General features: G+C 41.1%; 1 protein-coding gene across 1 annotated transcript in view; it reads left to right on the top strand.

The window, feature by feature from the left end:
• LOC104528982 (microtubule cross-linking factor 1-like) overlaps positions 1–12,361 on the top strand; it is a gene marked incomplete at its 5' end in the record, with an annotated part of 22,199 nt that overhangs the window by 6,090 nt on the left and 3,748 nt on the right. The window contains 3 exon segments of the mRNA XM_010173145.1: positions 3,076–3,381; positions 5,224–5,255; positions 6,650–8,210. Coding sequence (XP_010171447.1) covers positions 3,076–3,381; positions 5,224–5,255; positions 6,650–8,210 — 1,899 coding nt within the window.

Here is a 12,361-nt window from a genome sequence, read left to right as displayed (position 1 = left end):
AGGGAATGCCAGGAACATGTTCCAAAGCAAGCTTCCCATGGAGTCATGGACCTGGTTGGGCTCAGCTCCTCCCCTCACGCACACACACAAACCCAACACAGACGGTAACCAATATGAAGGTTTTATAGGCCAAGAAAGGTGATTTTTAACCTTCTAAATTTAAAATTATCAATAAATGGGTATTCTGGATTTTTTAATATCCTATTTATCTGAACATTTTTGTGTATACTTCATGCAACTCGTTGAGCTAGCCCTTATAACTCAGCCCAATAGTACATCTCCTAAGATAAAACAACCAACACCCATGAGCTAGGAAGGCTTGTAGCAGAGCTCCTCATCCATATTACCTGGTTTCCATGGTGCAGTGCCAGAGGGAGCTGAGTTCTCCATGTCTTGACTGGGCTGGTTTCTAACTTAAGTTTCAGTGGAAACTCAGACTGCCTTCTGTGGATTCTTCATGTACAATGGGAATTAAATAACCCTCAAGAAATTTCCCAGTATAGTAAGGATGAGGACACAAACTTTTCTTCAGAAGTCACTGGTACTTCTTTGGATGTTTATTCTGTAAATGAATAAACTATGAACTGTATTTTCAATATTATCTCTAGCTAGAGGGATTTAACATGCTTAAAGACTGCTTCTTCCTATTCCCTGGGAATGGGACACTTTGAAGGAAGCAACAGAGAAAGCCCTGTTAACATTACCTAGCCTTTAATTCTCTTTAAACCTGACATAACCTCTCAGTGTCATCTTAGGAGAGCCTACAAAATAGCTCTTAACTAGTCCTGGAGCTGATTTCTTTTGTTACTATTCTAAACCCTCTAGGCTCCAGCTATGTATTTACTGTACAACAGAGTTGTACACAGAATTAGCAATAGATAGGGGAAATAAAAAATACTGTATCAAGCTAATTTGAGAGGACTAGATGACCAGAAATAGCATGTGAAATCTTGGCTACCTGCCTGCAAAACTTCATAACTCCATCTTTGCTTATAATCAAACATTTCCCTGTGTGACAGGAAGCTTCCAAATATTTGCAGGCTTTTAGTTGAATATCCTCTCAGATTGCAGTCATGCTCTGCTTTATATGTAAGCAATTAGTATCTCTCTGAAGTCCTTCTCCCTAGGGTTTTTCTGTGTGTATGCCTTGTATGGCAATACATAGAGGACAAGGAGACTATACCAGTGTGTATGTTTGAAAAACAGTCTAAGAGATAGCAGAAGCATGTGTGCCAAATTTCAAATGCTTTATGCCTGTCTGTTTTCATGCAGCTCCTGAATAATACATATATGATAAGGGGGAAGCTCAGACCAATGTATAAATTATATCAAATACTTTACTCTGAATGGTTATGGGAATACTGTTTGCATATTAAAAAAAAAAATGACCTACTTTTTTTCAGAGCTAAAAGTTGTGATTTTTTTCTTTTTAAGTACGTGGGAATACTGTTTGCATATTAAAAAAAAAAAAGATGACCTACTTTTTTTCAGAGCTGAAAGTTGTGATTTTTTTCTTTTTAAGTACACTGTCACTTTGTTTTTCCTTAGAGAATCTCCCTCCACTGTGCTCCTAAAGCTAATTGGGCACAGAGCACACTGGCAAATATTTAAACCCACAAAATCACCTATATGAAAAGTTGTGTGTTTAAAGGTATAAACACACCGGGACTCAAAATCATTAGTCACTCTTGAGAAGTTAGGCCCATATTTCTCACTTTAATTCTTCTGTCAGCTGACTGAGATTCAGAGTGAGCCAGTATCTGTACTGGCTCATAAAGGTTCCCAGATTATTATCCTTATAGGATCTCTGAAAATCTGGAAGGGCTTGCAATTGGAACTATGTATACATAAAACAAGTGATTACCATTTCTCCTTGCTTTGGATCTTGCCCACATGCTGGGAAATGGACTCCAGGATCTTTTGATATATACCTTCCAGCCTCTACCTTTATAGGATACCTTAAATTAGCTCCTTTTACTACAACTCTTTCAGATTTTGTTTATCATGAGCAAAACACTCAAGATGTATTCCCCTTTTTGTAGACCTGAATCAATCAAAAATCTCACTGACTTCAGACCAAGTGCAAATTTAATCATTTGGGACCTAAAATGTTTTGATCTGCATTAGGCAATACAATATCTGTTTATTTTTCCAAACACATGCAATAAGATTGAAATAATATGTTTTGTAGGTTCTCAGTCTCCAGGGTCCCAGGGAATGACTTGCATCTGCAGGTTATTGTCACTAATCTTAGCATGCTGCTCTAGCAAAACTTCAGAGGTATCCTGCTGTCATTCATCATGTTTGAAAATATCACTTCATCTATCCTGTTGTATTTACAATTAAAGGAGAAGTTGATTATGTAATCTAATTTTAAGATTGGCATTTTCACTAGTGGTTCACCCTCTCTTCACTCAGCTTTTGCAAAGTGTAAATAGCTTTGATGGCCCTTCTATAAATATGCATTTTCTTCAAACATGCTTTGCATGACTAATTCATCCCTTTGACAATGCTGTTCTGTACAAATAGGCAACTTCCTAGCCATGCATTAGGACTAGATCATCTATGAAACAAAGCTTTTGTCTTTTGTTAAGGGGAATTTTCCACCTCTGGAAACAACTGATGTACATAAAAGCGCAACCTTTGTATTGCTGACCAGAAGAAAAATGTATTTGTTTTGCTGACACTCCAAGTTACTCACCCTTCCTTAAGCTTCTACTTGTATTGCTTCAGGATCTCATATCAAGATTGCTTTTAAAGAACAGTGTTGATTTGTTTCGTTAAAAATCCGACTACAGACAGATGCATTATTTTGTCTATATATACACGCAGTGTATATATGTGTACATATATATGTAAACAAGCAAAACTATACATATACACATTTAATCACTCAAAATCCCATGAGTAATAGCATCAAAGCCCTAGACGTATCTCCCTTTGAGGAAGAACCAGTACAGCAATGCTGGCGTCCCTGTAGCCAGGCAATGATCTTGTGGTACCTTCTGAAGGTTCTGCAGAATGCCATACACTACATAAGTCATTACTGTTCCTTGTAATTTGCCTTGTCTCCAGCTTCAGAAAGAAGTGAGCCCACGAAGAGGAGGTGGTTTTCTGTGTGACCAGAAAGAGAGTAACCTTCGTTCATTTACAACCCAGGGGAACCTTCACGTGCCTCGTCCAATGGGGTCAAGATCCTACTCTGATTCAGATGCCATTCAGTTTGACGATCGGTCACTGTCTAAGCTGAAGGAGAGCGATCGGTGCAGCGCCACAGAAAACCTCTTTCTGGAGTCGCTGTCTCTTGATTCCCCCGATGAGTCTGATGAGCACCGGTCTCGGCAGCTGGAGCGGGAGAAATTCTTGACTGGATTAACAGAAGTATGCGCTCTTTTATGTTTTATCAAGCTGGCATGTTGCCTCCTATGACAGATTTGATACAACATCTCTCTTGTAGGAAGTGAGATATTGTGTCACAGGCACTGCTTACAGTTACCCAGTAGTGAATTTGGTATGGACAAGATTTCGTTCCTTGTTATGAGCTGATTAGACCAGTGTCAATCACCTGAGAAACTGGGAGCCAGCTTAAAGGTCCCAAAAATTACCTCACCTCATGGCCATTTATATTATGTATGATAACTATATTTGACACAACATATTGGTTTAGAAGGTCTTAAATCTCTTCCAGTTGTAGGTAGATACATAGATATGAAGAAACATGGGCTATATTTTGTTAGTAAAGCAGTAAGTGCTGTAGAGAGGCACTTCTGCTTGTTTCTTTGTGGTTGCCTTCTAAACAGATCAGCATGAGTAAATGAGATGAGATGTTAAAAAAATAAAGTTATTCTTCATCAGCGAAGTACCTACCCTGAGATCACACTATAAAGCTATAAAGATGTTAAACACAGTGCTAAGAGATGCCGTTGGGCCATAGGGAATGTAGTCTGTGTCCTGCTAAAATCTGTACCGCCACAGGCTTACTTTCACCAGTTCCAGGTCTTCACAGTTTTGTTTAGATTGTTGGTGAATGAAACCCAGGGTCCCCATCCCCATATGCTGGTACAAACCCTCAGAGGGTTTGCTCAAGCAAGACTGATTGGAGTTTAATGAATAGCTTAACTGAGGATGGACAGTTAACAGAGGCAACTGCAGCTTGATGACTTCCTCTCCACTCTACTTCCTTTGTGGTACCAACTGTAGTAGAAGTCAATCCAGCCTTCAACCTGGTCCTCCATTCAGTTAGATCAGATTTACTCTGCAGTAACACCATTGAAACCACCAACATTATTCCAGACTTACACTAGAGTGAATGCAAGGAGGATCAGTTTACTCCTGTTTTTTCCCCTGACTCTGGATAAATACTAGATAAGTATTTTCTGACTTGAGTGGTGCTCTTTTTGAATAGTCACAATTTGAAATACATTTATGTGTTGGTAATGTTCTTGACTTCATGAGGTCACATAAAAGTAACAGGTACTAATACTCTTTTTTTCCTGATCATATTTTGCATTCCATGTAGTTTATTAGAAATATAAGTGAACAGTTAAAGAAATAACTGCGGAGCAATTGCTTCAGAAGCATTTAGTAAAAAAACTCCAGCTCATTATGGGAATTGTCACAGGGAAATAATTGCCATAAAAACATCTTAATGCCGTTAGCAAGCTGTAGGTATTCCCCCTATGAAACAAGTAATAGTCTTCCCACACATTTAATATAGCTCACTTCATTAGTTTCAACTGGTGCCATTTGTTGGTTCCTAGAGAACATATAGTGAAATCTTATGTCAAAAGACCCCAGTTTATCTCTTATTTCAGCACAGCTAGGTCTCTGGCATAAAGCATATTACCTCCACAGAATAAATTCACTCACAAATATATGGTCCAAAACAATACATTATACCTGTGGAAAAAAGCCATTTGCAGCTTGCTTCCATTTGTGATTGCATGGGACTATAAAAGTTAGGCTATTGTAGATTTGGCATATGGGCTTTCCCTGTGCAGTCTGTTGTCCTGATGGTATTGCCCATTCAGGTGCCTATGTTCAAAGGGAAGAACATTCCCACTGGCAATTTAAGATTCCTTTTCAGAGGGAAAATCAGCTGCTTTTTAGAGACAAACATACCTGGTGCAACTAAAGGAAAATGAATGACAAATAACCACAAGTTAATGCCACCAACCAGTTCAGAAATAACCTATCATCTTGTTTGTTTCTGTTTTTCTTCAGGAGGAAGAAACACACAAAGGAAATCTTCAAAGGTGAGTAAAACTCACAGGGAAAAACAAATATTCAGCTGCCAGAGCCATAGCTCTCTGGCACCCAAACCACAGACCTGGGGCATTGCCATGCCACCTCCTAAGCAGTCTGTGACTCAGATTAATGGATTTACACCGGGATTAATTTGTCTCAATATGCTTCTATTCTACTCTGATTAACTTGGGGCACATTCAGCTGTGGTGTACAAAGATCAGACTGTATGAAAGTGCATGAAGCTGCAGCTTACACTGAGGGTTGCACTTTCCTTAGCGAATAGCGCATACCTGTAGACATCAATATATAGAGGAAAACAGTTGGTGCTGAGGAACTGACATGACTCTGCATGTCAGGCATATTTTGCTTTGGACTAGTTCTGGTCTGATCCTATGGATTGAATACCCACTAACCTTAGAGCACGTTAGTTGTGCTTCTGGGGAGCATCTTCCAGCTTACTTTCATCCCAAAGGAACCCAGCCCATGCTCTCTGAGATTGCCCTCTGATGCAAACCAGAGCATCTGAATAGGAGATCCACTTCAAAATCACACTCCTGACCTCACCTAACTCCCTAATGTAGATGCACCCTAACCACAGCTGGTGCTCTTGACTAAAAGCTCACAGTGTGATTTTACTGTATCCTCTGGATCACTGATAGATGAAACCCATTGCTTGCTGAACCCTCACCCTGCTTGAGTTACCTCATTGAGCCAACTCTGATAACTACACTCATTTGCATTTTAAGTAGTCCCATTTAGCAAGCTTCTTTTTTGTTTTATTTTTTCTTCAGACAGAGCAATAGGGCAACTCAGCTGAATGCTTGTGATTTGTACAAAGTAGCAAAAGGCAGGAAAGCCGAGAATCCAGCATTACCCATAGCAGTTCCTTTTGGCTGCATTTTAGCATGAGAGCTCAACTCACCGAGCGAGTTCAATGTAGCAGCACACACACTGCTACTCACCAGCTATGCAACCTGGGCAACTTCAGGAGTGGGGGTGGACCTGCTGATTTCCCAGCAAGTCAGATGTACTCCACATCTGCTTTGAAAAGTGTGCCTCATATTGTCGCACAAATTCATTTTCTATGAATGGTATATTTCTGAAATGCATCCTGCTGCTCCGTATTTCAGACATTTGCCAAGCAGTAATCCATGAGAAAGCAGTAAATTGAGAACCATTAATAAACCATTTGGTACTTTTAATGACACATCAGGAATGCTTGCGTTTCACAGCTATTTTAAAGATAATAAAAGGAAACTTTAATGAAAGAGAGGGCTAAAGTGGTTTTATATAGAAGCGGATAGTGAAATTCGGGTTTCCTGAGTTAGTTTGCTGCTGAAAATAAGTCTCTCTGTGAGATTTCCCAAGCCTATGAGTGACTCTGTCATGTTCCCCTCTCCAGGGCAATGTCCGTTTCTTCCATGTCAGAATTTCAGCGCCTGATGGATATTTCTCCATTCCTACCAGAAAAAAACTTGCCTTCATCCAGCAGCAAAGATGACATAACCCCTCCCCTGTCTCCTGATGATCTGAAATACATCGAGGAGTTCAACAAAAATTGGGATTACAGTAACACTAGGAATCAGGGTGGAACTACTGAGAAGCCTGCAGAAGGCTGGGCAGAAAGGACAGAAGTTGGGAAAGCCAGGAATGATCCTGCTTCAGATCCCTTCCAGGCATCATCATGGTACCTCACCACCAGTGTCACTATGACAACTAACACCATGACCAGCCCAGAGCACTGCCAGAAGCAGCCAACGAGGAGTCACGGTGTAACTGAAAAAATGGGAGTTCGGGTCTTTCACAGCCCACCAGTTGTCCGTAGGTTTGATAACTCAGTGATAGCTGGCAGTGAAGGGAAAAACCAGGTTGAGCCAGACTTCCTGTTTTCTGTGACCAAAGCTATGGGGAATGTCGCTGAGACAAAAGGTGCTTCCTCAGATATGTTTGGAAGATGGTCTTGTGACCTGGCCAAACATCATAAGGATTTTCTGGAGAGTGGTCTTCATCCCATTGAACGTCCTATTTGCACTACTGTGGGCTTTGCCTCACCCTTGCACAGCTTGGAGATGTCCAAAAACATGAGTGATGATATGAAGGAGGTCGCTTTCTCTGTCCGAAACGCAATACGCTCTAACTCTAATTCAACAGAGCCTCAGTTTAAGGACACCGCATGTCAAACCAATGGTATGAGAACAACAGGGACACAGACCACCCAGACCATCAGTGTTGGCTTGCAGACAGAAACCCTGCGCAGTATCACCAGCAGTCCACACAAGTGTCTAACGCCAAAGGGGGCGTCCACGCCTGTCTCTTCACCATCCAGAAGCCTAAGAAGCAGGCAAGTGACCCCCGTCATTGAAAAGGTCCAGGCTAAGTTTGAACGCACATGCTGCTCCCCCAAATATGGCTCTCCAAAGTTGCAAAGAAAAATCCTTCCCAAACCAGACCAGCCAAATAACCGGACTTTGCCTGGCACACCTCAGAAAGGATTCAGTGAGTCTGCTTGGGCTAGATCAACTACTACAAGGGAGAGTCCTGTCCACACAACCATCAACGATGGCCTCTCCAGTTTGTTCAACATTATTGACCATAGCCCCATCTTTCATGAGACCTTCCAAAAATGCCCCAAGTCTAGTAGCCGGTCCAGGTCAGCAGAACCCAGACCAGAACTGGGCCCAGTGCAGGAGCCATGTACAAATGCCCGTGGCAGATCACCCAGTCCTCTCCGGTTGGGGACAGAGACGCAAAAGGAAGAAGGGACTGAGGTGACAAGTATCAGGCAGGACTTATCTGCTCCTCCAGGGTACACACTTACAGAAAATGCTGCCAGGATCTTGAATAAGAAACTTTTGGAGCATGCCTTAAAGGAAGAGAGAAGGCTACCTTCACACAGCCCACCAAATCTTAGCAATGACAACAGCACAGGAGAAATTGTCAAAGTAGATCCAGGGTCCATAGAGGTAATGAGTTTGTTTGTTTTTCCTCCTATAGCTAAATGTACTCTTCTTTGAACAAATGCGTTATGAGATCTCTTGCAGTCCCAGTGAGTATTTACAATGAATATCCTAGTCCTGTCATCGTATCACCAGTGAGTCCCAGTCATGAAATTATTGGATTAGTCACTGAAGGACTCATTAAAAAATTGAGATTCTATCCTAATAGCTTATCAGGCTTGAAAGCATCAGAAGAGCTTTATCCTTTACAGGATAAAAATGCCTTTACAGGATAAAAATGGTTCTCCCTTGAATGACTGGGATAAGGGTTTTCTGTCACAAAACACACCACATGTTACAGATGCTTTAGGGAGTCTAGGTTTGAGTAAATTTCTCTTTTATGCTGGATGGAAAGGTAGACTCTTTCTCCTACACAAGAATAGGTGTTAACAAGTTTGTGTGAAAAATAGTCTCTACAATAGGCTGAACTTCAGGGCCTTCAGCATACCTTTTCTGGATGTATCTGATTAAGTTTGGTTTGGATCTGTGAATGTGATTAAATGGCTCGACATTTGGTGCCGACTGTTACTGCCTCACAAAAATAAGAAAAAAGAAAAAAAACCAACCCAAACATAATCAACTAGTCTAAGCACATACCTACTTAGTGTTTAAGAACTCTTTACTGATATTTTGCTGTCAACAGTGTAACAGTCATCATCTCTTTCAGCAAGTATGCCCAGGTATTGGGGGGTCAGAGTCACAGGTACAGTAATGTGCTAGAGCAATCAACAAAAAAAAGGGTGTAATGATGGACAAAAGCATTCAATCATCAGTGTCTAAGCCTCCTGTTTCTGGTGAACCTTTGTGCACATGAGATTGTTGTCCTGAGGAGGCCTGGAGAAGCTGGATTATGCCCAGCTCTTACCAGCAGCCTATTGCCTTTCTGGCACAGCACTGAAATGGCATGTGTCATGCCGGCCGGTGGGCCAGTGCAGGAGCCCATCATCCTCTCTGCCCTGTGCTGTCCCTTTTAGCATCCTGACATTTTTGATGGGCCCCGGCCACAGGGCAGCAGCTCCTCCTTGATACCTGTGTACCCCAGATATCCCACCATGGCCTCACTGGGCTGACTCCTACCACTCCTGCCTCAGATAGCCTCAAGAGAAGGTTCAAACTCGATTTTCTAACTCAACATTTGACTTGAAGGATTTGTGAGGACTTGAGCACTGAGACTTTTGGTCTGCAGTTTGCTTTGCACTAGTGGTTGGTTCTCAAAGGGCAATGGGTTCCTCTTTTGTAGGTACCACTCAGAGGACATGATCTTTTTTGCCTAACAGAGGATCCAAAGCTGAGGATATATTCCCTATATGCAGTTTAAACAGATATAAATAGGGAAGTTTGTACATATAAAAAAAGAAACCATGTGCACATTATAAATATCAGTGAATGAAACTGGGCTTTGTGCACTAACCTCAGACTGAATAAAAGTGGAAAACAGCCTCGCTTATTTGACTCTTCGTAGCTATGTCTGTATTTTGTCCTTAGTTTGAAATACTAGGAATGCACCAGCTGTCCTTATTAGAAAGTGTGCTCTACTCATACAGGTTCAATTCAGCTTTGCCTTCAAGGCTTTTTTTTGGAAACTCTTTATTTCCTCCTGCATCTTTTAAATGTCTCATTAGATTTCAAGTATTAGTAAATGGATGTCATCCCACATCATCACAAATTGCTGTTGGCAAAATGCAACTAGCATCAGTACCCAAGTCTGATGCACAGAGAGATTTGGGTCAATGCGGTTTAGCAAGAACTCATTGACCATCAGCCTGGCAGAAAATTGCTCTTTTTTGTGAATTCTCAGTATCTTTTGCCTAATTTTTTTAGTTCCGAGCCTCAGAGCTAAGACTTGTTTTTCCTTGCAACTCTTATCGGTTGTTATGACTGTTGTCTGGACACAGAGGTTATGATCTTTGGATTGTCCTGTCATTTCTTGGGAATGTGTGTTGAAAAGGAAGGTGGTGGCATTCACACGATGAGTTCAGCTTTTTCGAGGTGAGGCTCTACAAGATGTACTTAATGGAGCATGGGTTCACTGTGGAAAACAAAACCACAAATAAGTTTAAGCTCTGCAGATGCCCTGGGTTATTTATGGATTACACTGACCACACAAATTACACTTTGTACAAATTCCACTTAGCACATTTTGTACAAAGGCAGATGCAGCAGTTCAGCAAATGATGATCTTGGAGGAGACAGGCTGTGCTTGGACCAGTGTCATGGCAGTGCTGCCCCTGCCATCCTCCTGTAGATCCTTTCTCTGCTTCCCCCTTACCTCTTGGTTTCCGGCCAAGACAAGTGACCTTCTTACCACCGAATGCCGCTTTGTTTCTGCAGTCATGGCATATTAATAACTTTTAGACTTGAATGGAGCACCTGTTGGTGGCTTTCCTTTAATTTGAGCTTCTGAGTGGTTAGTTATGTAATTTCCTTTTATATTACTGCTGCAAATATGAAATCTAGTTCACATATCTATATTTACATATTTATGTACATATGTATGTGTGCAAGTGAGTGTATATGCATACAGAGTAGTAATAACTTTGTATTTTCTAACTCGCCCAGAGCTGCTTACAAGCAAATTCATATCCACCCGGTGCAGCCTACTAGTGTCTTATCCTATTCACTAAATCACTCTTTTACTTGCATAGAATGGGATTTATAAATATTACTATTAAAAATGCAGATTAACATTACTTAACTAAAAATGTTAAGAGCTGTATGAACATTTTCCTTCTATGACTACCAAGGGTGTAAATCATAGGGGTTAGACAACAGTCCTGGACTAGGGGTCAGACTCATTTCTGGAGACAGCACTGTGAAAGGACTGTCCACACAGATCCATGGAGGAGAGGGCAGCTGCTGCGTCCTCTGCTCACCAGGGTAGAGCAATTGCCACTGAACCATTCAGTATGGGAGGGGGAGTGTTAAAAAGAAGGGAAGGTGTTATCAAAATTAAAGGTATTTTGCTTTAGTTTGAGTCTCCCATCCAGCTTTGTTGTTAAATAGGAACAAGGGAGAAGGGTGAGGGAAAGGGCTTTTATGAAACCTGAGTAACATAAGCATCAGCAACATGAGAAACATGAGCAACACAAAATATCAGTCACTTTTTCACTTGTTAAAGATTTCCTGAGGAGAAATTCTCTCTTGAAACCAAATGAATGAAAAAAAAAACCGAAACAAAACAACACAGCTTTATTTCTCTTTCATAGTAATGTGGTTTTTCCCTTGTCCTAATCAAGGTTGGCAAAGGATAACAGATGTCTTTCTCTGCTGAGTAGAAATGTTTGGTTTGATGCTATGTCTATTTCTGAGATTGTGCTAGGATTGTAAAAGGTTGGGGTTTTCTGCTTCCTTCCTTTCTAAATCTTTTTCTGCTAATGGCTTATCTTTTATTTTTGATTATTAGTTTCCCTGTGATAACAGCGGTAACATGATCTGAATGGGTAGTAACATCTGGAGACGTCTTCCTTGCTGACATGAAACCTTCACTTTAAAAAAATAATTTATTAAACCAGTTCTTTCCAACCTACTTGCTTTCTTTTTCTTTTCTGTCTGTTCTGTCCAGAACCAAACTGTCTTATTAACTGCCCCCTGGGGACTCTAACTCTGCCTGCCTCACTGCTGTAAGTCCTTTCTACCTTGTTTCCAGAGCTTTCCGAAAGCGGTCATTTTTGAACATGTGACTTAACGAAGGGAAGTAAATGACCACAGCTCCAGAGGTATCGATGCACATCCAACATCTCTGTGAGGTCCTTTGTATGCGACGGTCAGGAAGCACTCAGGACAGGAGCCCATCTGCTGTCTCCTGTGGCAGCATGGGCTATGAAGAGGTCCCACTTATATCAAAACTTGTGCTGTTGGGATTTTTTGTTAAACTTATTAAAACTAGCAAAATTTGAGACCAATATAAATGTATGCAAAATGTTGGGGAGGGATTCAGGTTTATAACAATTTTTATTTTATTTATTTATTTATTTATTTATTTATTTATTTATTTATTTTAGACAAATACACAGCACTGTGCAGGGCTTCTGGCTGCGCTGGGGCGCATTCCCTCTGGCCATGGCTACAGCAGCAGGTGGAGAGGGGTGGGGAGGGGGGTGCAGCCACGACCCACGGCT

Source organism: Antrostomus carolinensis, unplaced genomic scaffold (genome assembly GCF_000700745.2).
Source record: "Antrostomus carolinensis isolate BGI_N321 unplaced genomic scaffold, ASM70074v2 scaffold19858, whole genome shotgun sequence".
In the NCBI taxonomy this organism is placed as follows: Eukaryota; Metazoa; Chordata; class Aves; order Caprimulgiformes; family Caprimulgidae; genus Antrostomus; species Antrostomus carolinensis.
The sequence above is the reverse complement of the archived record's forward strand: the minus strand, read 5'-3'. Positions and strand labels throughout refer to the sequence as shown.